This window comes from Leuresthes tenuis, unplaced genomic scaffold, assembly GCF_036924035.1.
Source record: "Leuresthes tenuis unplaced genomic scaffold, fLeuTen1.0.hap1 SCAF_12, whole genome shotgun sequence".
In the NCBI taxonomy this organism is placed as follows: Eukaryota; Metazoa; Chordata; class Actinopteri; order Atheriniformes; family Atherinopsidae; genus Leuresthes; species Leuresthes tenuis.
This window is the reverse complement of record NW_027325366.1, coordinates 26,384,007-26,411,840: the sequence shown is the minus strand read 5'-3', so window position 1 is coordinate 26,411,840 and position 27,834 is coordinate 26,384,007. Positions and strand designations below refer to the sequence as shown.

At 37.6% G+C, this 27,834-nt stretch overlaps 1 protein-coding gene across 1 annotated transcript in view; it reads right to left on the bottom strand.

Annotated features, from left to right (window-relative positions):
- The window catches only part of thsd7ba (thrombospondin, type I, domain containing 7Ba), a 179,877-nt gene that overhangs the window by 88,629 nt on the left and 63,414 nt on the right, over window positions 1–27,834 (bottom strand). Inside the window, exons 4-7 of the mRNA XM_072397299.1 lie at window positions 12,142–13,000; window positions 7,580–7,828; window positions 6,527–6,696; window positions 4,464–4,622 (exon numbers count right to left, since the gene is read on the bottom strand). Of these exons, the coding sequence (XP_072253400.1) occupies window positions 4,464–4,622; window positions 6,527–6,696; window positions 7,580–7,828; window positions 12,142–13,000 (1,437 nt within the window). The remainder of the gene's footprint in view (window positions 1–4,463; window positions 4,623–6,526; window positions 6,697–7,579; window positions 7,829–12,141; window positions 13,001–27,834) is intronic.

Genomic DNA, 27,834 nt, shown 5'->3' with positions numbered 1-27,834 from the left:
GATCTTTAAAATTGCTCCGAGGTGAGTGAAACCCAGAGTCCGTGTCTGTAACTTCCACATGACAGGATCAGCAACAGTATATGCATTACCATGATCAATACCTTTGGCCTGGTATTTGTATTATCAAATCAACAACACATATGAAATTTCTGTTTAATCTCAAGGGAACATTTGACATTAGTAGAAAAAATCAAACCCCATTTAAAAGATCTTGTTTGCACTGGGATGAATTCTGTCAATTAAAATGATATAACTCACTTCCTCAAACAATATTTTATTTTAAAAAAAAAAAGCAAGACAGAAAATATGTACATTTTCAAGGTGAACTGAAAGAGAAAGTGAGAAAATAAAAGTTCAGCAGAGGAGAAGGTGTTAAGAAAGTGGAAAAATCAGGTCAAGCTCCAGTAATAGTTTTGTTTTCACAGTGAAACCCTTCTTTCCAATTACAGAGTCTCACTGTTTTTCTCATTTCTGTCACCAGGTAATTGTGGTCTTTCTGAGCTCGCTTGCATATATTCGGATGGATTTTTATAGAGACAACGAAGACATACGCCAGCCAATATGTGAAACTTAAAGCTAATATATTTGTAATAGCATTCAGTAAAATAAAATGTAAAAAGGCAAAGTACATCCGTTAGTTGGTTTCTTGACACAGTATTCTAATATTTGTCATATTTTGGTATTCTTTTATGATCTATGTTTGTTTCTTTTCTTTGGAAGCAAAAAATGTGTTTGAACTGCTTTGCACTTGTTCTGTACTGAATAGGAAAGATTGAATGACTGAAAATAATTTGAAATTGAAGAAAAATCTGTCAAGATCTTCAGCTGGTAATAAGAAAAAAGATAAATCTTATCTCTAGTGTGTCAGTTTATATACCTTTGCCGCTTCCCCCCTCAGCTTAGCAATCTTATCAGCTGACAAGCCATGGGAAAAGAGAAAAAAAATATATATATAAATCTTATACCATATAAATCTGTGGATGTCACAGTTACATGTTCTGCAATGACAATCCCCAATGACTGAGCCTGCTGAAGTCTGAGATTGGGAACTTTCATCTCTGGAAATTTCAATAATAATAACTATAATAACAATAACAAACCAACAGAGCCTTGATTGACAAAACGTGGGATTTAACACCACAGGGGCTCTTTCTTCAGTTTGTTCAGCTTAAGATAAAGTTTAGAATATCCTCCAAACTGTTCATTTTCCCATCCACTAGAAAAGCTTTAGGAAGGGAGCCCCTATGGGGACCTTTGTTCAATATGGACAAACACAAATTGACTTTTATTCGAGAATAACTCACCACTTAGTGGCCTCACTTACTTTAGGATTATCTCATCTCCCAATGCCATGTGTTTAGCAGTATACTTATCATTTATCATATACTTTGTGGATGGCAAATTTCACATTTGATGAATGCACAAAAACACTTAACTAAAACACATTAAAGCAATTAGCAAATTATTGACTAACATTAACATTTTGACTCAGTCATTATCCATATGACAGTTACCTAATCAACCATGTCACACATTTTGATTCATACTCCACTCGCTACTAAATTGATTTTCCTAAAGATGGATTGTTCATAAAATGTTAATTTTTCCATGAAAAGGTCCTTACTGATCGGACAAGTTCTAATCTATACTTTGTATTGACTACTGAGCACTTCCAATTCCCCGATGACAGGACAACGTTCCTGTCGACGAAAAGTTAAAGGATAAAAACGCTAAAAGTTAAAGGATAAAAAAGCTATTTCTAAGCTCCAGCCTTTTCCGCCAGTGGCAGCTGAGCAGTAGAAGCATTTATTTTTGAGCCATACTCATTTTATCTCAGCTCTGACATATGGCAGAAAGGTCCCACATTCTTTCCCTCCACAGGTGGTACTGTCTAACCCCTGGACACTAACTCTGAAAATTACATCCCTCAACCATATACTGGAGAGAAGCTGCAGTTCAGGAGGCTGATGTGAGCGATGCTGCCCCAGTGTGCTCTCCAAGAGCAAAGACACTGTGGATCGATCGCAGTATTGCCCAGAGCACTTACTGCTACTCGCATCCAAGCCACAAAAAACAATTTGGCTGGGCATGCCCTCGTGGATATTAATAATTGAAAGGTTTCTTGGCCAAACCAGGTTTGTTTCAGGGAAACTGGGGCCAACAAGTGATTTTTAGCGCACGCTTGTTCAGTTATAGACCTTCCCTCCAGTTCTGTAAGATCTGATAGAAGCCTTACAAATATTTAATCCAGTAACCTCCCATGTTCAATTCATTTTCTCATATACTGTAGCAGAAAATGTGATGGGCTAAGATAACATTAAAAGATGTGAAGCAAATGCCAGGCAATCTAAATTCGTAATTTTACAGAGAGAAAAGCTGGGCCAGCATTAGCGTTTATGCTGGTTGACTCCACTACCTTAAGACGGGGAATCCAGCGGGACTTCGAGTAGGAGACGGATCACAGTTTACTCTGAAGCAGTGAAACATGAAAAGCTATTCAATGGAAGCAAGAAATTCTCTGAAGCTCGAGGGCTACAGGCAAACGACTTGGATCATAACAATGCCCTACCACTCAATATCAGCTCACTGCATCGCAGGCAACACTGCTCACTGCGAGTGATTCTGTATTGGTTTCATTCTCTGTCTGCTACGCGCTCTGACACTTTATGAATGCCATTAAAAGATAGCACACCACAAGAGAGCTCTGTACAAAACAGCAGATGCTCTGTTTTTCACCTCCTGAAATATATTAATGACAGTGTCTGTGAGAGGAGCCGGTTCATCCCATTGAGATCCAGTGTTTTGAGAGCGCGGCCACTGACCTGAACAATCCACACTTCGGTCGCTCCCCGGGGCGCTTTCATGCACATTTACTCACTGCAGAGACGAGGTCATGCTGCCCTTTCAGCAAAGCACTAACACACTAACAGCTCTGCCACTGCCAGTACACTAACTGTCAGACATACTACGTTCCACACATAGTGCATGGCCTCTCTTAAGCGGTCAAATGTGACACACTTTTCCCTGTGCAAAAAGACAAGAACATTACGATGGATACTTTTGTACACTCACACAAAACACTCACATACAGGAACCAGGTCATCTTCTGGTACTTTCCTCACCCTCCTGGATACTGAGACATGGACTTCAGGTGCTCTTTTTCTTTCCATCTACACGTTCATGTTCTGCTTCTTCCAGAGCACATTTTTTCTCATACAGCCATTCATCAGCAAATTATCTAAATTCAAAGCAAAAAGCTACTGCATCCTGCTCTGACACCATCAGTCTGTTCTGATGAAATTTTCCCTTATAGCCTCTGTCTGACACATGACCCCTCTCTCTGACAGGTTCAGCACTGCCAAAGCATCACACAATCTATCATCAAGACCAAGCATGTGAGTGACAGCTCTAAGGTTAAAGTAAAGGCACTGGCTGATCATACTGCAAGCAGTTTGCTCCTCTGTAACAATCTTTTATACGGCTGATTTTAAATACCCAGCCTGTCGCATAATTCAACAGTTAATTATATTTGAACTCTGTTCATATGATTTTTAATGCTGGCCCATCTGTACAATTCTAAGTCATATCAGCTTGTTAGCGAGTTATGTGTCATGTTTCTCAATGTTGTGTTCAAATTGCTCTGTCTGACCATCTGTCAAACATGGTTTTGAGAAAACAGTATTGTGCAGTAAGAAAACGGATGCATCTTGGAACAATCTGTTGGCATGTAAAAGATTCTTTAATCCATTACAGCTGTTATCAGGGTTATTAGTTCTTGTTATAGCTCCTGTCTATTGTCATAACTAGAACTAATGACAGTCTGCAGTTTTAGGTGGGGCTCTACCATCGTCAAACCCCTTTCCATGAAATTCGGCCTCCATAAAACCATCTAGTTATAATAGATATATTGTCATGGAAACGTTTCTTAAAATGTTTGTTGAAATTTCCTTTCAACAAACTATACATGATACATAATCATAAAATAATCTTGGTTACTTCTGAGTGTATTAACATGTTCAATGAGATTTCTTTTTCATAAGTTTAGACCCTCAGAGTAGATCCTTCAGGGAAGATGTTTATTTAAATCACATTTTTAAAGTTGGCAACTGTTCATCTGATTTGCTTTAGATATTCCAGATGTATTGATGGCAACAGTTTTACAATTAATTCAAACATGCATGATATTATGCAATTTTACAGTCCTCTGCTTTATTTCCTCAACCTCTGGTCATTAAAAAAAATCACAGCAACCATCAACATCCATCATGCCTTAACTTTGTCAATAAATGCTTGCTTAGAATTTCATAATAAGACAACATTTTGTTGGCAAGAGCTGACATAATAAGCACTCCGATACAGTAAGCCCTGACCACAACAATCCAACACTGTAACAGATCTGCATATGGTTCTACAAATCTTTCAAAAGCCAAGTTCGTTTTCATGTCCACTTTACATCCACATACCTTTCTTCCCCTGAGGTTCTTTGCAATTCTCATGTAGGCAGGCACTCCACTGTGACCACTGAGAGAGCAAGCAGTGGTGCTGGCAGGGGACAGAGCAGTTCTGGATGGCCAAAGGGGGCTCAGCACCTTCACACAGCCTGGCATTCACTGGCCTGGACACTGAACAAACAAAAGGAAAAAATGCTGGGAAGGATAAACCAAGCTCAAGTAAAACCACACACAGTTAGCTGTAAAGAGAAAAAGACTGTGTGTGCGCGCACATGCATGTGTGGGACTGCTGCCAAGCAATATGTTTGCGATTGAACCCTTCACAGAGATTTGTGCTTGATGATGTGAGGAAGTGAAGAAGATCAAAAAGTCTCACTGCCATCAGACTGAAAGTACAGATGTAATCCACTTGTGACTGGGTACTGCTACAACTTTTTACGAATGTAATTGTTGTTAAAAGCTGGCAGCATCTAACAAGCTTATTGTGGAAAAAAAAGTGGAATAGATGATTTAGTGGACAGTGGCCAAAAACAGAAAAACAGAATATGAACAGGGAGATCACACAGTGTTACCAATTCACCGCTAAGCATGCCTGACATTATTTGAATATTGGAGAGAACTAAGCCACCTGTAATGGGTGCTGATATTAGTCTCTCTCACAGAGTAAGAGAGTATTTTTTGCCTGTCCATAACATGGGGAGTTATTCAATCTAACATTCCCTTTTGATGCACGTTCGCACATCGCTGAGAGGCAAATTTCCATTTAAATGAGAGCCAATAGAAAAATTCAGTCAATGCCCACTCAGCAATTTGTCTATTTACCAAAGTAATTTACATGGTGTTTGATCTCCTTTTTATCAATGGGATGCTTGCTTAAACAAACTGACAAAGTGCAGCACAGATCTTTCTGCTTTGTTCTCTATGACTGTCAGCCGCATTACCGCTGCAGACAACCAACAGCAGCCAACTGCTCCCCAGATTACATGTACTGTGGCCTATGTCTTTACATACACTAAAACTGTAAGGGTCATCCTAAGGTAGATATTGGATTTGATGTATTGATCTTTGTCCCTCACATTTGTTGGTTGGAAGAGCTGCCTTCTTTGATATTCTATACACAAACCCAAAACACACTTTCAAATTTCAAGCATTTCTCTGAGCGCATCAGGTAAGTTAAGGCATCTTCCCACAAAACTGTCATAACATATCAAGTACAACATGAGCCCACCCAGAACTGAGGCAGACACTATAAGAAAATACAGATGGAGGCTACATTGATATACTTTCCTTTAACAAACGGTAGTACAGTTGTTATTTAACAGGAAAGAGTGTGATTTTCCAAAGAGTATTTTTTAATTGACAGCCATTAAATGCAATACTTGGCATGCCTCATTTTAAATGTATGTTATTTTATAAGGCAAGAACTATAATTTAGCTGTATAATTACGCCAATTCTTCATTCAGTGTTCAACAAATCAGGAGTTAGATGTTCACTTACAATTAATGTATATTTTACATTTCTTCGAATGGCACAACTAAAACATGAATTTAGTGTTAAAATAACACTAAAGCATGTTTCTATTCATATTGTTATGAATTTATATAGAGATTTGGAAACAGAATTAGTCTGTTAATTAGTATTTTTTGGCTCTTTTTCCATTAAACTCAAGTTTAAAATGCTTCATTTCATGAAAGTCTTAAAATAATAAAACATTACATCTTAAAAGGTAAAATTAGCTATCTTACATGCTGACCAGTGGTCCCCTGTTGTTCCACTGTTGATCCCCTGTTGTTGTGGTCCCTTAGCTACAGTACATTGTACTTAGTAAAACATGCTTTGATTGAATTGATGATGTTGTCCATTTGTTTCCACTATAGTAGCTCAACAGGCTTGGTTTGATTTTTTTCCATCCATGTAGCCAACATAATGCTCAGCTAATAGCATTCACAATAAAAATGAAACCACAATTCAAAGTTTACTTGAAATGTATTATTATTGTACCTCTTCAGTCATCATGTACTTCCAACAAGCCATGGGTCTACTGTGATGAGGATGATTTTTTTTAGTTTCTCACCTTCCTTCCTATGATGTGGTGCTGAATCATCAGGGACATGAACACAGTAGATCTTCCTGGTCTGGATGCCCCCTCCACACAGATTACTGATATTAGCGAGCCGCCGGTCCTGCTGGCTCAGTAAGGGTAGTATACGGCATTCACCCCAGTCAGTGGTCCTCCACATGTACCTAACACATCACATAGGCATGGCAAATATATTTACAGGATAAATTAGTAAAACAGCTGGTAAATAGACTTAGTGTCATTGTTTGATATGTCTTAAAAAATATATACACCCAGAAACAAAATGAAAAAAGAATCTACTTCAAGAGGATCAAGTATCAATTTACACACATCTGAGACAGTTGCTTTCAAAAAGTCTCACAAAGCAAAAGACAAATTAGCGTGTGCAGTCTCTGGCAAGAGCTTCTCTCTCAGCGTGTGTCAGGAGGAGGGAGGCATGATTATTTTGATTTGAGAACTTCCAAACAAATGTTTGGTTTCAACTATGAAAAATGCAGTCATCCAGAAAGCAATAATATTTGAGGAGATTACCAGAACAACAGCCTCTAGTAATCTATCAAATGCTTAATTTCCGTAATGAGTTTTCCCTAATCATGTAAATCCTCTGCTCTCAGGCACTCCATGTAAATTTAACGAATAAAACAAAATTAACCGACAGGGAATGTAATTCTCTATTGACTACTTTGTTTAGCGCATGTTATATTAGCTAAAGCCTATCCTAACTCCAGTGCCTGTAAAACAATGTGGGTATGGCAAACCCTGTTTATTACCAAGTCTAGTCATGCCATGTCTGGTCACGTGATTCCAACTCTATATAGGTTTTACTAGCAGGCGCAGGACAACTGAAAAAATATAAATGTTATGTCTCATAACTACTCGGATGAAAAAGTCCAGAGACGCAGAACACCACTAATTGGTTTTGGAGTTTTATGCGTAAACATCTGCATCAAGAGATTACTCATGAGCAGAACCGAACTTTGGAAGAAGTTCTAAAGACTGTATGCCTAAAATGGGATGATAAGCACTACGGTAGATATTAAGAATGACCTGGGGCATTTTGGAAGTAAATCTCCAATGATGTTGCAAGCTTCTTTTTCTTCAAGGGTAGGACATCGCTTCCCCCTGCCGTGTGGGATCTGTGTCATGATCCGTGATCGAAGGCGGTAACCAGGAGACAGGTCGGTGGATCGGCAGGTCTTGGAGCAGGGACTCCAAGATGTCCAATCAGATGTCTGACATTCTTTGGGCATCACACATGCCTGGAATGTCAGGTGGGAGTTATCCTTGGTACACAGACTGAAGATTGAAAAGACTAAATTAGATTTTGACATCTCAAAGAAGGTGTTTTTCAAAACATATTACTTGCACCCCTTCAGAACTTTAGAACATGGTGTTCAACAAATCAGAGTTATGACAATGTTCTCTACTGGTGATTTGTTTCCCCTCCTCCAGTAACTAATGCACTTGAATTCAATTAAACTTAGTTTTATTGTAATCAACTATTTATTGCCTTGCTCTACCATTTGGTAGAGGATATTTCTTAGTGGCTATCCTTCAAAAGATCTGTCATATTAAACCTGCACAAGCCAAATTCATCACTCGGTTTAGGTTAGGTGTGTAATGCAAAAAGTAAACATATGCTAGTACTTTTTCAGTTTTTAATACTTTTACCATGAAGTGACATTTCAAATATTTGTGGAAAAAAATACTCTTAATTGTTGTTTATCCAAGGAAATGAAAAATAATATATTTTAGAAATATTTTTAATGTTTTTTTTCCCCATTAAAAGGTAAAAAGTGACAAAGGCCGAAAAGAAATTGCAACTATGTACTTCAAAATAGCAGTCCTTAAAACCACAATTATGTACAATCACTCAATCAAGCCACAGAATCCTAATAAGGTGGCAGGAGGGAAGGAAAGCACTGTGTATCACTCATGAGATGAGTTCAAGACTAACATATGGCAGCAGGTTTTTTCACTTCTGAGTTAGGCTCCGTGAATATCACAACACTTCCTGGCTGACTTTAGGTGATACTATTAATTCAGTAAGGATACAAAAAGATCATGGTTTTGGTTAAAATACATTTTTTAAATCGTATAACCATTGTCATTTCGTTGGTACTGCTAGTTTCATATAAACACAACATGTTATGACAAAGCTTCGTCCTGGTTTAGTTTAGCCAATAACTTTATTTGGTTAGGGTTAAAAAAAACGTTTTTACATTCATGGACGCCACTTTTACAAATCATATGCAGTTGCCCTAGCAACTGAGACCTGGAGGACAAATAGGACAAATGCATGAAATGCCCCATAGAAGAGTATTTGAACAGAGGGCAGTTAAGTTTGTTTAGCTGAGGAATGTACAAACAATATGACTCAAAATTGTAGTTTCTCAAAACTGACATTTACTTAGTGCCTGTGCTGTCACAAACCAATGGATGATATTATGGTGTCTACATCCATCATTAAATGCGGTTTATGTTTATCTACTCTTGTTCTGAATACCATTAAGCACCAAGATTGCAACTGAAAGCAAAGAGCTAAAAGTGTCCTTCACCCCAAAAGAATACACCTGCAACACATTAGCATAATGACACACACAGCTGTGATTTCTGTTCAGAAATACTTGTGCCCTGATGATTTGGGGTATTGAAGACTTAAATTTGTTCATTCACACTGTCTGCAGTTTTCAAGACTTTGTCTTTCTGGCTTTGCCTGGCAAAAATGTGTTGTTTTTAGCTTGGAGTACATTTTTGTCACTACAAATTTATGAGGAGGTTACTATACTTGATTGTGAGATCCATGTTTTTTGCGTGATCATGTGGTGCTAACATTGTTCCTTTTGGCTCCTTTTGCACAAATATGATAATAGCTGGAGTTGGTGAGAAGCTGACTTTGCTAACTAACTAAGCAACATTGCGATGATGCTTAGCAAGATCGAAGTAGAAAGAAATACAGTGAGTATATGTCCCAAGTGTAGTTGGAATTTAAAAGATCAGTGGACATATTCAATTATGTAATGTATGAAATACTCGAAGAACCTACTAATTCATGGTTATGTTGAGTTCACGAAGTATAATTTACCTTTGCTGCTTCGATTTCTACATGACAAAATACAAAGCTCTTTTAGATTTAAAAAAATAAAATAATAATTAGTCATGTAATTACGTTCTCCATTGTTTAATGAAAGGTTATTGAGATGTGAGTACAATCCTCATCTTAGAATTTTATTTTATAATTAGAAAAAAAGAGGATGAGGCAGAATCCATGTGGGAAATCCATAAATTCAAAAGCTCCAATCTTCTGCTTTAGTAAAACCATGCTTATCAGGTGCTGCACAGTAAATGGTTCCTTCACACTGAAGTCATAAAGCTAGTGAACCATTGAGGATGATAACTCGTGAACATAACAAGGTACCAGAGTTTAAGCTTTTTTGTCGAAACAGCATGGAGGAAAAACAAATCAGATCAAATTAAAACTAGGCTGGCACTTAATTCTTAACTTTACAGATTAAATGCATTGCTGATTACCATGTAAAAGCAATATGAAAAAAGAAAATCATTCAGCCAGAATATCTTTGAAAGTTTTTTTTCTTTTTATATGCTGACCTCAATGAAAGGCAGTCTGATATTGATTTTAACAGCCAGCTAATAGTGCCACTTTACACCAAGTAGATGGTATTTAGTGGCATTTAGACAATAGGCCATAATGTAGATGCAGTGCTTTTTGTTCTCACTGAAGAGAAAGTTGTACATGTAGTTTAGAAATGTGTGTAGAGTATAGTGTGTGTGTTTTCTTGGTTTGTGTTTGAGCAGCAAAATCTATTCTTATCAAATCCAAATACCAATGTTAGCTCCAAAAGCATGGACTGAGGGGAGCACCACTTGACATTTAACACAGTATTACCTCGCGTCCCTGCCAATATGATCGTGAAACACCAGCTCTCGCATATTAGTGTAAAATTGAATAAGTGAACACTATGAATAAGAGGCATCTATTTTTTTTTTCTACAACTTTACATGAATTAAATTTTTCACTGGGATCATGAAGGTGGATGACCAATGATAGTATGCCTCTCATATAACAAAAAACATTGAATTAGGACTATTTCAACTGACAGAAAACAGCATCGTTTATCCTAGATCCTTTTATTTTTTACAAATCCCTCTTTGCTACACTGAAGGAAAAATAGATGTAACACAAATGCAGTTATTTGTAGAGGTCTCCTCACTTGACCAACTTCTTCTGATACAGCAAACCTGCTGTCACTATTATCTTGGGCTTATCTTTGACCTTGAGAAATGCAATATTTTTACTGCGTGGTTAATTTCAATCTAAAGCCATGAAAAATAGGTAATTAAAATTGTTGACTTTTCCCATATATCCTCTTTTTATAATAACCTGGGCAAAGTAGGAGATATAGGCAAATAATATCAAAACAAGAAAGCTCTTCACAATGCATGGAAGGTTTCAGACTAAGTCCAGAATCCTTAGATTGTACACTATGTGGATGGAGGGAAGCCGGGAGCTAGTGAAACTCAGAGTCACTATTGAGGATGAATCAACACAGACCCAGGAATGTGCTAACATCCTGTGGGACTTCCAGATCCAGACTGATAAACCAATGATGGGTACCCAACAGAACATCGTAGTGTAGACTACAGAAACTACAGAAGATGACAGTACTGATAGATGTAGTTTCCCAAAGCAAGAAGGAACATGAGAAGCTTGAAAAAATAATAAGGGCTGAAATAGGAAGCATAAAAGATGGAAATAATGGCCACAGTGTTGTCAATGGTAATCTGATGGCACAGCATGGGCTGTGACCCCATACTTGAAGAGTGGCTCCAACAGATCCCAGGAAAAACATTGGAGATCTCTGTCCAGAAGAGAGCAGTTGTAGGAACAACTAACACACTGCATAGAACCCTCAGGCTCCCTGACCTTTGATAGAGGACCCCTTTTGAAAAGGGGGTGAGATTTTTTTAACCTACATTTCTTTTTCCTTAAACCTATTTCTCAAGTTCACATATAGAGAACAATAAACAAGACTTTGTGACACTCCTGTCCAGAACAATCAGTCACATTTAATTTTTCCTTTCATAAAATAACTAATGCTCACCTATACCTATACCTCTGGCAAGGGATTAAATTTCAGGTGTGATGTTTTTGACAGGCTTTTGCTCATATCATAACAAGGTACAGAAGTCTCCAGCTGGTAGGTGGTACTGAATGGGAATATATTCTTTGAAATTGTGTGTCTGGATGCAACAGCATGTACTCTCATAATGAAAAACTTTTTGCATGCATTCTCAAAGAATATTTCTTTGAAAATGAGTAATTTTGAAGGGTGGAATTGTAGAGGTCTGACATCATGACTATTTGATAAGTACTTATCAACAGAGGTCAAATTAAATCTCCCAAAAGATATTCATAGAATGAGTAATTCAAAGTCAAATTGTTGCTTGTCTATTTATGTCTTAAAAAAGCCATTTCTGGCACAATTTTTTTTTCACCATTACCATAGATATATAGATAGATAGATAGATAGATAGATAGATAGATAGATAGATAGATAGATAGATCACAGGTGAGATGTACATCTTACCTCAGCATGACATTCTTGCCATCGTTTCTTGTGCAGCGTACGTGTCGTGTCTGATATCCCACTTCTAGTTCCAATGACATTGGTTGTTTGATTTGCATGTGAGTACGGTGGTGGTATTTGTGATGGGAGTGATGGTGAGAAGCCAGTGTGCGAAATGTGACTGTGTTGTTCTCATTGGAGCTGGTGCTAAAGTCCACCGTGGTCCTTCCACTAAAAGGGGCCTCCTTGTGATGCAGTAGCCGGCACTCACTCCAGGCTCCTACTTTAAGGTTGTACTGGTACTCATCCTCTGCAACAGGGCAGTCGACAGACTTAGTACAAGTCCTGGTCTCAGTGAAGTTAGGGCAGTTTGTCCCTCCATACATTGGTGTGGCCAGGACATGTCGAGTCCGATGCTGCAGGCCAGCACCGCAAGTTTTACTGCAACTTGACCAAGACGTAAAGTCTGAAACCACACAGTCCTGGGGGCATGGGATTAAACATGCCTGCTCTACTGGTGGTTTCTGGGAAAAGAACTCACATATCCTTGAGGTGACTGTGGTTCGATTTGAAGTGCGAACACAGTGTATACTGCGCCTCTGAATGCCATGCTGTGCTGTAATGCACTCAGCCATCCTCAACTTGAGCTCATTGGAAAAGAAAGGAACAAGGACACAGACCCCCCAGCCAGAAACCTCCCATTCGAAGAGATCCTGGTGCCAGTCGCACATCTTAAAGCACTGCCTCTGGCTTTCTGGCTTGTCCATATGTTGGCAGTGGGAATGATGGGTGGTCCAGCCCTCCACGTGGATGCACCATATTGTCCTTGTCTGAACCCCACCTGAACCGCACTCTTCCCCAGTACACTGACCCCACTGGCCTGCAACAAAGACAACACAGAAAGAGGGTATTTTCATTAAAAACTGGAGCTTTGGACAGAAAAAGCAATGATTTAAATTGCAGCTATCTGGTGGCTTGCAATCAAGCACAATTCAAGGCCATTCACTTAACCTTCATGATTGCTTTATTCATGAACTGAGGGGAAAAAAGGAACAAAAAGAACACAAAGTAATCAAACCAGTGGCAGACATCAATATAAAAAATACAAGGCCAATTTCTCTGTCACAAGGATTAGATTTATTTGATCAATACTTCAGCCTATTAAAGGTATATCCAAAAGTATATTGTTCAGGTGATATGGAGAGTTATGCTGTTTGTTTAATATCCAAACTTTGTGAGTGTGTTGAATGTGGCTTTAATATTAATTATCTTGGTTGTTAATCAAATCACTGTCTGCCTGCTGCTCATCTGTCTTGACTACTTGATTCCATCTACTTCAAACTCAGTGGGTGTACTGCTTGGGACTTGAGTGAGTGCAATGCCATATTTGAGGATGTTCCAATAAGAGGTATTCTCATTTCAAAACTCTTATCCTGCTCTGTGGGTTGTGAATATGATAGAGCCTTAGCGGTTCATGCTGCTGGGAAATATCAAAAAATTCTTGTGACATCCTCTTTGACCATAGAGATGATGCTGAACTTCAGATACCATGCCTTTGAGAGCTGGCATCTCTACTTGTTGTATACCTGCAAAAGAAAATAAAGTTTTCTATAATGTGGAATCCCAATGCAAAGCACAAACCCAAGGAGAGACAGTTGTTGATAGCTATAGCAACTACATTACAGTTTGAAGAGGTTAACATATACATAGAAATACAGGTGACATCCATTTAACTACACTGAATTCCACATCTCACAGGTTCTGACATTTGATTTAGACAATGCCTGAGAGGTCTCTTTGCAGGATATATCAATATTCTTAAAGATAATTTTATCTTAACTTTATCTTTGCTCCAGATGCATTTTCTATTGTAAACTTGGCCATACTTAGACCTGAAACCAACGCAGGACTCAAGTTAGAATACTATCACAAGTCTTCTCACAACAGAAGACTTACAGACAGAGTTCTACCGTGACTAAGCACGACAACTTTATTTGAGAACTATTAGTTCTGACATATTTTATTTGTGCAGCACTAAAAACAAAGCTTGCAAAACATAAATATTTGTGTGACACACAGTCCAGTTGATTAATCTTTAACATTGGCTATTTAGTTGAAAGACAAATTTGGTCAAAGAGAGGACGTAATTGCATCAAAAAATCTTTCATCTGGAGCTTCAAGCTGAGCACAGTCTTGTTTCTCTGAAGATGGAAGCCAAAAACTTTAAATAGCCATATGCAAGCTGAGTTATGAACAAGAGGCAAAAAAAACCAAAAAAAAAACAGAACATTATGAAAAAATATATAACCAGCAAGAGGAAATGTCAGTTACAACAATGAAGTCATCAACCTAGATATCATGTATTTTGACAAGAAGTATTGATTCTTTTTAATCAGAATAATATTCACAGTAAGCTTGTTATCACCCAGAGAAAGCTCCTTTGGCAGTTTCTTTGATTGCAGCAATTATTTTATGAAGCACATGTCTTTCATTGATCATGCATGGAGCAGTTGCTGAATACCAATGTACATTTTATTATCCATCAGTCTCTAGGTCAAGTTCATTAATTTCAATATGCCCTCAAATCAATAATAGACTCTGCAGATTTCATATGATAATGGTAACAAAAAGGGGGCAATCAAATCTCTTTTTTATAATATGGAAATTTCATTACTAAAAGCTCAAAATAAAACCCCCTAAATTTAATTATTTGACCTTTTGTTCTTATTTTTAAAAGTAGTAGACAGAAATCAACATGAGAAAAAAAAAAGATCAATTTGCTGATATAATGTAGTTATAAACGTCAGTCATGTTCATTTCTAAGCCATTTATTTTGCAGCATGCCGTGAAACGGCTAATTTGATTCATTGCTTCTAATTGGAATTAAATTGGTGTAATAATGAGATCCTACTGCTTCCTAAATTGCTTTTGAATGACAATGTGCTGAAACTGTTCTGTGTTTCCATGCCAGAGGAAGCTGTTGTTAACACTTTGTTTCCTGGCCAACTGCCAACATGGCAAACAGCAACAGTTTGAAGGTGAAATGCTCAGAATTCTTTCACAACTCATTAAAGAGTCTTGTTGAGGTTCTTTGTCTTGGCTTTGCAATGTTAATCAGCTGTTATTCTAATGGTTGATATTTTTGTCTCATGCAGTTACATTGATTTCAGAGCAGGTTTAGTGTATCAGCTGAAGTTCACATATGACAGTGAAGCAGTGTGTCGGTTAGGGGAGTAGGGCAGAGTTGATTTGAAACATTATTGTTTTTAATGAGGATGTGCTGTGTATAACATTGTTTATCATAAACAATGATCATAGTAAACAAAAAAACAAACAAAAAAGAATAGGACTCTAATACAATTTTTCTTTTTTGTAAAAAAGGTTTAAATTTAGAATGTGAACTGCGAAAAACATAATTGGTTATATAGATTAAAAAGTGGGTTACATTAGCCTTCTTTAAAAGAGTAGTCAAAACAGAATGAAGTCTGACATTTTTTATAAAGGCTGCCTTTAAAATTTCTTCCAAATTGGCAGCATAAAACATGTGGCCAAACAAAAAAAGAAAAATAATTTCACGATGAAATTGGTTGAGCTTTCCCACGAACCAATTTGATATTGCAATAACGACAGCCAATTGTGTAAAGGCTGAAATATCCAGGGTTTACAATAAAAGAAAGCAAAAAACATGCTTTGCTTCAGTTTTAATTTACAGTTTGAGCTCCAGTTTAGAGGATTTTAAAAGAAGTGAGCTGACAGTATTTATTTCAGCGTCAAACATAGTTACACCTCTTTGAACAGACAGACATGTTGTTTCTGTCAGGAGAAAGAATCACTCACATAACTAAGCTCTGAAAATATCTACAAAGTTGAAAACCTTTTATTTACTCGTTTGGATATCAGTCAAATTGAAATTCAGAAAGCATAGTCACACCCACACACTTCAAACATCCTTGCTAAAAGAATAAACAAACAAACAAAAAAAAACTTTATCTGTTCAGGGTTACAACTTCGAAACAGACATCTTAAGCTTTTCAAAGTAAGCTTTCAAGGTAAGCTGTAAGCAGCACATATTCTTGCTGTTCCTTCAGCTGCACTGCCCTCATGGTCAGTGGTGGCACTGTTTCATGACAAACACTCTTTCATTAGCATGACCACCTTTCCTTTATGGTGCTCTTTTCAAGCTGAGCCAAATATGAGTGTGTGATTTATGGAGGTGTGATTGGGAGAGATTCAGCTGCCGGGGGAGCCAGCTAATACAAGCACTAGTTCATCTCTTAAGCTCCGAATAATCACTCTCTCGATCTGTCAGCATCAGCATCTGTCTGCCTCTCACAGGGAACCAGCTGCCCACAGCTCCTTCATTCATGTCGCACTCAGTCGCCTTGCTTACACCTTAGGGGGGCTCTGGCTCCCGGGGGGGGAGGGGGAGGAGAGGGGGGTCCTGCTGTATTTACCATTCAATTTATGTCCTGGAAACGGACTCTGAATACAGGATAAGAGACTGAACAGGCCAAAACACGATCCAGAGAAAGACCGAAATTAAACTTGGCCACTGTACCGTGACTAAACACAAATGTTCCTTTTCAGCAGTGATTATCTGAACCCCTTAAGTTGGACAAATGATAGTAAAGCTGCACTATAACAGCAAACAACACAACAAAAAGCAATCTCTGCAATTCACCAAGAGTAAACTGATGGCATAAAAGAAGATGCAAACAAAAGAGCAGTGAACTGTCAACAACATTGCTCCACCAAGAGAAAACTGCATCCACCACTGGTAAATCTTTTGCCTGTCTGATCCCTTTAATTACATTTGGTGAAGGCATCACTGAGTCAGGTCAGTAAATAATTTGTAGGATTTCTAGGTGATCCAACTGCATGTATCCTTTTTCATTTGCAGCCTTTGCCACTGCAACGTGAGACTTTTACACTCAACACATGTTATTGTTATTCTAAGTTAACACACAATACTGACAGTTTAATACGTTAAATATTAATAGTAGATTTAATGCTTCCTGTGATGATATTTTTAGCCAACCATACTGCCTCAGTGTTTCAAAAAGCTTTTTGGACCATTGATTGATCAAATTACTTGTGTACTGTTCCGGCCATCTTACTTAGCTAAAAGCATAAGAAATACAGACTAACCTTGTTGTGTTAATCATTAAATACTGCAAAACAACCATACCACTACACTTTTAAGGGCCATTTCTCTCTTCTTTTTTTCTTTTTGTTAATTTAACTATTGCTGAATCAACATGAGAATTAGCAGATAATTTCCTGCAAGATGCACTCATACAGAGCTTTTGCTTTTAGCAGCATTTCCTCACCAACATCTGCTGAGTTTACTTACCATCCATCTTCACATTCTACCCTGAGCTTGGCTGTTTGGATCCACATGTCCTTTGTCACAACACTTTTTAATTAAATGATACCTGTGCCACTGAGCCTAATTATGCGCAGAGCCATCCCCCCTGCCACAAACCACCAGTTGTAATTTATGAGCGGTGAGGTGCATCCTTAATTATAACATTCATAGGTGCAGAAATGCATCAGATTACCATCAGGTATTCAATCCATCTCTGAAAAACCTAACTCAGCTTATCTAAACCAGGTGTTTACATAGCAGCTCATCACCGTGTGCATTAAATGACGCTCACAATCCTCAGCTAAAAATAAAATTTGTGTATGATGAAAATGAGCAAATAGCATTAGAAGGCTGACCTTTCTGCTTAAGAATAAAACATATATTTCCATAATTTCACAAGCAGATAATTGATTCTATCATTTGTATTTTGGATTGATAGTGAGATACATAATGCAGCTACATTTTTTATATTAATGAATTTTATACCTTAGGGCTGCAGTACTACATACTTACATACCCCAACAGGCTTTTGTTATAATTCAGTATTCAGCCCCACAGCGTCGTTCCCTTACCAACATGAATGGTAAATCAGTAACTAAATGGCTAGCAGGATAAAACTGGACTGCACTGACATGTAATCCCCACTAACTAAACAAATGCAGTAATTCAAAATCCCTCTTCAGCCAAGCTAATTCAAAAATGTTTAGTGTTTCTTCAAGCATTTCCTGCCATGAATAAAAATCTGATTACTGGTGTGTGAGATATCATGAGTGAAAATGGACAAACCAATCAGTTCTGATTCACCATGTTGTTACTGTGAAAAGAGACCCTTCCCCATATACAAACAATAATGCAACACTCACAGGGTCTTCAGCACTAATTCCTGTCAAATCAATACCCGTAAGTCCCGAGGATCATTGTAATAGTAGCATTAAGATTTTTAAGTGAGTAATCAATTACCAGTATGAGTGTGACAAAAGTGATCCAACAGAAGAGCCAGGAAAGCATAAAACACAGTTGTCAAACAACATAGCCACATGGGACTCACAAGAAGTAACAGAAACAGAAGGAAGCAGAACAAAACAAGCAGCACCATGCTTTGTTACATGATCATTATAAGGAACACTGTTCCTCCAGGCAATGCTTGTGTGAAAGCTGAAATACAGCAATGGCAGGTGACTTATCAGCAGCTGTGTTCTAACTCCAGCCTTATAAGACAAGGTGCAATAGGTGTCAACATGTCTAAAACGTAGTACCGTAACAATAACGGCACAGAAGTTGTGAGATGGTAACATTTCATTGCTTGTTGTTTGCAGTGGACCATTCAGGTGAAGTGATTTGAACCTGTTACCATGTATTTATCAATATTTACACCTGACCATATGATATTTATGCCTAATTTAAAGTAAGTGCAAGATCGGGTGTGTATTTAACTTTGTCCCCTTCTGTGCCTGTTTATGGTGTACATGCCACAATATACAAAAAGTAAAAGCATAGTGAAAACTTAGAGCATGCAAAAAAATTTCACAAGCTGCAAAAAGTAGACATGTTACAATTTTGAAAAGCAGATGTAGGCATAATAACAATTTTGCATAAAAAAAATTGAGCCTTAACCATGAAACTGCTGAGTCCTGCGCTGTGGACCAAAGTAACTACTGCTAATGGAAGTGAGACTAAATCATTTTACTCCAAGAGCAGAAAAGGTTCCAATCACAGTGCAGAACTTCTTTTGATTTTAAAAATCACACCACTAATGATGCATTAAGTTGCGTCCTAGCAGCAGCATCTCAATATTAGCCATTCTCCTCTCACCCTGTAGGGTTTAAATCATAGGCAGAGGCACATGAAAAACTTTAATGCTACCTTTTAAATAACATTCAGGCTTCTTAGGACTGTCTGTGAATTTTCATCATTGTTACAGAATACCTATATCAACACTGTTTATCTATGGTATATCACATAACCAGTTTATGGCCAATTTTAATGTCTTCATTTGGATTTTAAGGTTGAGACAAAGCCTTGGGTGTGAAGCCATCATTCAATGTTGAGTTGATCAGTCAAAAGAAAACGTTCATCCTGAACTTATGCTAAGCTTTTGCTCAGGGCCAGTTGTACCTTTTTCAGCATATGTTCAGGTGAAAAGTAAGTCTGCATTTTCTTTTTTCTCATCTCTGTTTCAGGTCGTTGCTGGAGTCACATTTATCTTAGGATTTGTTTTGTATATGAATCTTGGTCACAGCACTGGGCTGTCTGGGAGTTCCAAAAGGGGGCTGCTGAAAACACAGGTTAGTTTCTGTTAAGTCAACAAAAGAAACAAGCAAAGGTGGGTGGAAAAATAATTCAGCACTGGACATGACCATCTTTTTTCTGGGTTTCCTTGTCTTCATGATGAAGATCCCGGACTTACTTACTGCAGATAGCCAACTCAGTGGATTTTATGGGTCAGGATAGGCTGCTAATCAGTGTTAGCCTTTAATCTTTTTTTTTTTCAAATCTAGTGAACAACATCTGTGATGTTAGGGAAAGGGTGAATGGGTTTACAACAAGAAACATCAAATTGTTACTTTTTCTGACAATCACTTGCAAATAATTGTCATTTTGTAAGTGAAATGTTATCAAACGCAACGGTTAATTGGTCAAAACTGTTTCTTGGGGTTATTCGCGTACTTGCAATATCATATCGGCAGGACACTGTTGTTTCTATATAAGTACATTCTGGTATAGCAGAAATTCCCCTTCCAGAGTAAAAGTTTTTCCAAACACAAATTGTGGCATGTCCTGCTGTCTCTGTAAAAATATCTTCATTGTCCAATCTAGTCAAGAATCACACAAGAATCAATGCTCTATTAACTAGCCCTGAGAGCCCGTAGTTCATATACAAAACACACATTGTATTTCCTCTTGCAACCCTTTTATATATATAGATCTCAGTTTTATTGTGTTGGCGAACCCCTCTGGGTTTTTCAAAGAGAATCAATGTGTTTGCTTGTGTAAATGCCACAATACTTTGGTTTGTATTACTTTTAAAACATGAAACTATAGAGGGGGACCAGGCAGAGGTGTGCTACACCTCTACAGTGATCAGAATCTTTTTACGTGTAATTGCTTGTCTCATGTGATCTTCTCAAGTCCCTATACACCAGCTCGGTAGAGGTGACATGTAATTGGATAGGATGTCATTCACTCCTATGTCTCACTGCCTTCCGCTGACCTGGGATTTCACTTCTGTAAGCACAGGAGCAGAACTAATGGCCATACCTACAGGCAGAAACCTGAGGGAAAACCCTGGTGTTTTGAAAATACAGGTGACCAGGGCCATTACAGGATAGAAATAAAGTATTTATGGCAGTCCAAAAGACTGAATATGGTACATCAGCTGATTATTCTGGGAAGAAAATTAAAATAAAGATCTGTTAAATTCAACAGCACATCAATGCTAAGTGTCTTGGTTCTCTTGCAGACAGGAACAGAGTAAATCAATTCACCTAAATCAAAAAGAATAAGAATACATGTTTTTGTCTTTTTTTTTTCTTTTTTAAGCATTGGTTAATATAACACAGGGATATACTGTAAGTTAATTAAATGCTTATTTAGTATAGGTCAGTTATTGGGGGAAACGAAGATTAGACAGTTGAGAATAACAGCAGAGGAGCCATTAACAGATATGTACAGTTTTAACAGCTTTAACAAGGTCGCATTTATGGTTCAACATCATGCTGTAACTTCATGTCAGTGTTGGTTGCTGATGCACCTCACAGGTTTACTCTGAGCTTTTCTCACACTGAGCAGCAACAACTGAAGTGCTGCTCCACTTCTGGTCCAGAATGAATTGAAAGCACTTCAAGTTTCCAAATGGTGGGCAGGTTCAAGTTAATGATTACTGAAAGAAAAATTCAACAGTGAATTGGTTTGTATTACTTTTAAAATATGAAACTATAGAGGGGGACCAGGCATCGATACGTAGCAGCTTTGTTTGCTGGAAATATTTTTAAACTCTTTCTAAAAGACTGATTTCTTTTCTAATGTCTGAAAGATTAATTGACAGGGAAGCAGATAGGTGAAACCTGTATTTCCATAACAGGAACTTATTTGGAACCATTGGAGGTCCTCAGTGGAATTCTTCACAGAGATCAGGAGCTAAAATTGAATGCAGGAAGTCATTTTTATGTGCTGATATTGCCTTTCTATGGTGGTAAGTTATTCTCAGTCCAAACCCTCACCAACAGCAGTGGACCTGTCCTCATCCAAAAACATTCACATCCAGAAATGATGAGGCTCCAGTTGAGATGACAATGAGTCTCCACATGGACTGACAGGTGGACTCTGTCTTATCTAATGTCTGAAATCTAGTGTCTGGTGTTATATTTGCAATTGAAATACCCATAGTTCTCCATGGGTCATCAAAAAATAAAATAAAATAAAAAATGACTTGAAATTATTTTGAAATAAATTTTATCAACCATAAGGCAAATCATCCACAAATGGTGAAGATTTTAAAACTGACTTTGGGTAAACTGTATATCATATATTGTTATTAAACTAATGTTCACAATACATCCATAAAAATATAGAAATTATATATAATACATTGACTGATATATGTTAATGTTTGTCATTTACAACAAAGGAGTTTTTAAAGGAGATTGCTGCTGTTTTTGAGTCTCTCCACAGGGTTTCCACAACCCAGTATTATTTCATGGTACAGAAATAATGATTTGTGTTTGTCTCCTGGGCTGAAAGACCACTTCTATGATGACCTCAGAATACGACAGCTCCTCCTCTGACAGAATGATTACTCCAGTCAGGGAGCCTGCAGAGCTGAACCTGCAGAGGATAAATACTTCACACAACCTCCATCTGTCATTTGCATTCCCTTTGTCCCTCAGATATTAATCAGAAGCTTTCTCATGTTTTGGTTATCTGCAGGAGGTAAAATAAAAAATTACTGGACAAAGATACAGCTCACAGCATCTTTATCACCGCTTGATCAAATTCTGCAGCAATAGAGTGAACTACACCAGTGTGGGAAGAGCTTTTGTTTTCTTGATTGCTAATATATGTTTCACAATTTCTTCCTACAGTATTTCAGAGTGAAAGTACAGTTTAAAAAAATACAATATGCTTTCATATGTGAAGCTTAAAAGTAACTTATCAGACTCTGTAACCTATGCCAACATACACTGTTAGCCATTTAATCTCAGTCAACAGTACTAGGCTTCTTTTTTAAGGGATCTAAACAAAACCATCAGCTACTGTGCAGCTAAAGTAGTTGTTATCCCTGAGTCTATTGGAGAGATGCAGGCACCACAGACTCCATTCTGGTAGGAGACTTATTGGAGTGGACAGAAAACTAATGGACAGTTTGAAAGTAGTAATAGTTGAAGGAGTAATTTCCTTAATTTTGGCTATTCTGCCAAACGAGTCAACAGCTCAAAGTATAGTAAAAGGGCTGCAGGGACTGTAAGTCTTTACAATTAGCATTAAACCTTTTGGTTCGACAGAAATATCTCATAAGCTAATTGAATGAGATGCTATGTAAATCAGGAGGACCTTTGATTGTTTCCTAATGATCAAAGCAAAGGGCTTTTATCATTACAATTTTTTCATCCAGCAGCAGCATCAAATATTTTAGCAGAGGCTAAAATGATTTAACAAAAAAAAGATGAGGAAAAAAATTACTTTCAACACAAGAACTTTGGACTTCTGATAGCAGTAAGAAAATATCGGGTCAATATAATTTGATTCAGTATTTTACTATTGTTGTTATTATTAAGTGCTTATTGAACTTGCAACATACAGCTTAATCTTACAAACCTGGAGATCTTTGTATTTATTTTTAACTAACAAGCACTACAAAGTTTATATATACAATGCCAGAACTAATTAGGACTTGCAAACACTCAATTTAACCCAAGCTTCATGGTAAAAACAACAGAGCAGCAATGGGTTAAATTTTCTAAAACTTTGTATTCAAGCATGGCTGTGGGTGAAGGTTGGCAGCACTCACAAGCCACACAGTTATTGTAATCAAATACACAAATTTGTAAAAATAGATTGTGGAATTGACTGCATTACAGAAGCTCAGGCAACTTAAAGGAGATACCATCTATATCGACAACAATATAGGTTAAAAAAGATGCTTATCTGCTGTGTGAAACACATAAGAGAAGAATACTTAGAAACCAAGGCTGACAGTCTGTAGCCATAGCAGGTAAAGGTTATCTTGTTCTACATGATCAAGTGTTTTTTGCTCAATTGCAAAACTTGAAAGTGAAGAAGGAGGAGAGGTGGGGTGAACACCCTGCTGTGCCATGCAAACCACCTGCTTTCATAATACAGCACACAGTTTCCAGGAAACATGCACTAAATATGAAAACCATATAGAAGTAAAAAATACTCACAAACCCCGAATCTAGATTTTTTTTTTTTTACAGACGTAAAGTGTTGTTTTATATCTGGATACAAATGTCACTAAGATCAATACCAACATGCACACAAAATCTACTCTGACTCGTGCTCTTAGTGAATTCCAAAACATGTATGTGAATTTAGCATTCACAAGAGAATTTCAGTTGTATTTTATGACATGGTTTTGTCAGATTCTCATAAACCATCAGATAGTTTAAGATGATTCTTTTTTCTCCCTGCACACTGTTAATCTGTACACAAGATATTTGTAAAATGCAATCTCAACTACAGAGATACATGTTTGTATAGTCTCTGTTCAAATAACTATGTCAGCTCAATAGACAAACAAAGAGGATGAGTCACTGTATCATGAGGATGATAATATGTGTAACATCTTTTTGTGTTATAGCATTCTATTGTTGTTATCATTGTAGGGTCTATCCCAATGTTTGTGTAGCTAAGAAAATGCTGTATCTACTCAACCTAGTCTCATTACAGAGCATGTAATATCTATGTTTGTCCACAGAACAAAAAAGCGTATTCTATTTTGCTGCTGGTTGATGGTTGTTTTTGAAGTTGCAGTTTGAAGTTCAATCTCACGACATGTGATGTGGTGAAACTGAAGCATTTGTTAGTGGATCCCTACTGTTTTATATGTTTTCATTAGCGTGGGAAAATGATCAAGTAGGCTGTAGACAAAAACTTTAGATATATTTTTTTTTATCAGTTTGATTTTGAGTATCTTCACAGATAGTTAACAGATACATTAAAAAATGTGCATGAATCTGTTTAGATGGTCACAATGCCCATGATTCAGTTTTCAAAGAAGAAAATTAAAAGAACTTCAAAACATGTCGGATGGTGTGCAGACTTGGGTCTTTAACATGAAAGTCCTCAGATTAATAACAATGGTCATCCTCCTCCCACCTCTTTTTAAGTTTATTGTGTGCGTTTTAATTATTATAGAATATTAAACAAATGCCATTTACCTGCAAGGCCCACACCGTTTAAAAAGATAATTCCTGTTTCTACTGACATTTTACATTTCACTGAACCTTAATCAGGAAAATTTCTACATTAGAGACTGGGTAAAAAATTAGACAAATCCCCTCACCATTTCCTGTGTAGCTAATCAGGGAGTTTTCAACACTTTATACATTTTAGAGTTAATTCAGATACAGATTCCAGCTGCCATCCGTCAACATGTCACAGTAAGTCACAGATAATCAAAGACAGCTGAAAGTTTTGAATATAGCTGTCATATTTATACTGGTCATATTCCAATCTGGTGCCTTTACAGTGGGTAACCCCAAAGAGAGAGAGTAATTTCTATTTAAATCATGCCTTATATTCTGAGCTTCTCCATGACACAAAAAGAATACTTGAACATTAAGTACACCTCTTATCAATCTGCAAGAACAATAACAGGGTTTTTTTGGAGCACACTGATAGTGGAAAATTCAAAAGTAATTTGTTTGTCCTCATGATGATACAATGAAAAAGTATATAGATATAGAAATTTTTCAGTACTATTAACGTTCGTAGTCAGCATTCGACATTCATATAAAGTCAGAGGCAATCAAGTGACTGAGCTGGTAATAAAAGATCAAACATCACGGCGCAAGTCCTAATTAAAAGTTCACCTGGCTTCTTTCCTCATGATTAAGCACTGGGCGTCTGGGGTTATAAAATGATGCATGGCATATCCAAGCTATATTAATTAGGTTCTAAGAGTTTCCTGCAAAATCTGATCCTGTAACTCCTCAACTTTTTGGGGGATTTCATAGAACACCCCTAGCCAAATTTCAAATGATCTACCAAAAGAACATTGCACTGCAGTGCATTTCTTCCCTGAGATCAATAAAAATGACTATTTCAGGCTTGTTTCTGGGGCTATTTTATAACAGTGTTCTAACCAATCCAAGTTGTTTAATTATGGGAAACCACATCACCAGATATGTACTCTTGGTACTCCTTGATCAAATAACTGATATTATTGCTCAGCCTATTTTCATTATTAATCTTATTCTACGTGATGCTTAATATGATGCTTCTCTGTTTCCATAATGAGTTTGCCTTTTAGACTGAGATACAGGTTCACTCCCTAAAGCACCTATATGGTCGACTAATTATGATGATTATCTGATTGCTACCAGATATATAGATCTTTGTGGGGTTTTTTTTCTTAAACCGTTGCTCTGAATAAGTTCACCCATATCATTATAATAAATATCATTATAGCCATGCTTTAATCCATACTAAAATTTTACTGACTGTCTAGTGTGAAATTAGCCAGGTCTCATGGTATATTCATGCTTTTAAACATACTCCCAGTGACTTGTTCCACTTTATGTGTGGAAATAGGGTGTATTTTATTTCTGGGTTTTCTTTTGTTATCATTTCCTTTTTGAGATGGAAGATAATTAAAAGTCATCAAAAAGCATGAGCCTATGGAAAAATTCAGTGTTTAGATATGGTGCAAACAGGCTCTTTGGATATGGAATATCATCCCACTGGCGGGAAAAGAGCCTGAGCTCGTGTGTGATGTGGAGTGGCATCAACTAGATATACAGTGGCTTGTAAAAGTATTCATTCCCCTTGAACTTTTACACATATAGTCACGTTACGACCAAAAACATAAACATATTTTATTGGAATTTTATGTGAAAGGCCAACACAAATTTGCACACAATTGTGAAGTACACAGAAAATTATACATGATTTTTTTTTTTTTTTAAACTGAAAAGTGTGGTGTGCAAAAGTATTCTTGGCATGTCTTGACTGACACGCTTCTTCAGTGTTGCATGTCTGGGTCAACACCTATGAACACCTATGGTGCCTCCCTGTTCTTGACTCACCTGTGTTCCATCTTCCCTTGATTGCCCCATTAGTTTAAATACCTGGTCTTCTCTGCCATTCTTCGCTAGTGTCTTAATGATTTTGTTATGCCTGTTTGGTTAATAACCTGGATCTTGACATTTAATATTTTTGTGGATTACTTTCAGTTCTTGGAGTACTTTGGTTTTTTTTACCGATCCTGCTGGCCGACTTCTCTGCTCACCAGGCCAGGTTTTTCTCTGTGTGAGAATTTTCTGTTCTCAAATAATTGTTTGAACTAAGAGCTTTGTTTCTCCTGACTCTGTGGCCGCACCGGGGTCCGCACTGCATTAAGGTGTGACACTCCCATTTTTAAGAAAGGGGAGCAAAGAGTGTGTTCCAACTACAAGGGGATCACACTACTCAGCCACGCTGGGAAAGTTTACTTCAGGGTGTTGGAGAGGAGGCTCCGACCGATTGTCGAAACTTTAGATTCAGGAGCTGTGTGGTTTTCAACTAGGTCGTGGAACAGTAGACCAGTTGCTGAGGGGTTCATGGGAGTATGACCATCCAGTCTGCATGTGTTTTGTGGACATGGAGAAGGCTTACGACTGTGTTTCTTGGGGAGTTCTGTGGGGGGTGCTGCAGGAGTCTGGAGTACTGTAGTCACTTTTACAAGCTATTCAGTCCCTGTATAACATAATCTAATATGTTCCCTCAGGTTCTGAGTGAGTCCCTGTCTGAGGCACAGAAGTTTAAGTAACTCGGCATCTTTATCACGAGTGATGGTAAGTTGGAGTGTGAGATGGACAGATAGATTGGGTCTTTGTCAGGAGTAATGAGGTCATGTTGTGCTTCGGTCCATTGTGATAAAGATGGAGCTCATCCAGAAGGTAAGGCTTTCAATTTACTAATCCATCTTCGTTCCAACCCTCATATATGGTCACAAGATCTGGGTAGTGACTTAAAGAATGAGGTCGTGGATACAAGCGGCTGAAATTTTGCTTCCTTCAGAGGGTGGCTAGGCTCAACCTTAGACACAGAGTCAGGAGCTTGGCCATCCAGAGAGAACATGGAGTAGAGCCGCTGCTCCTTTGCATCAAAAGGAGTCAGTTGCGGTA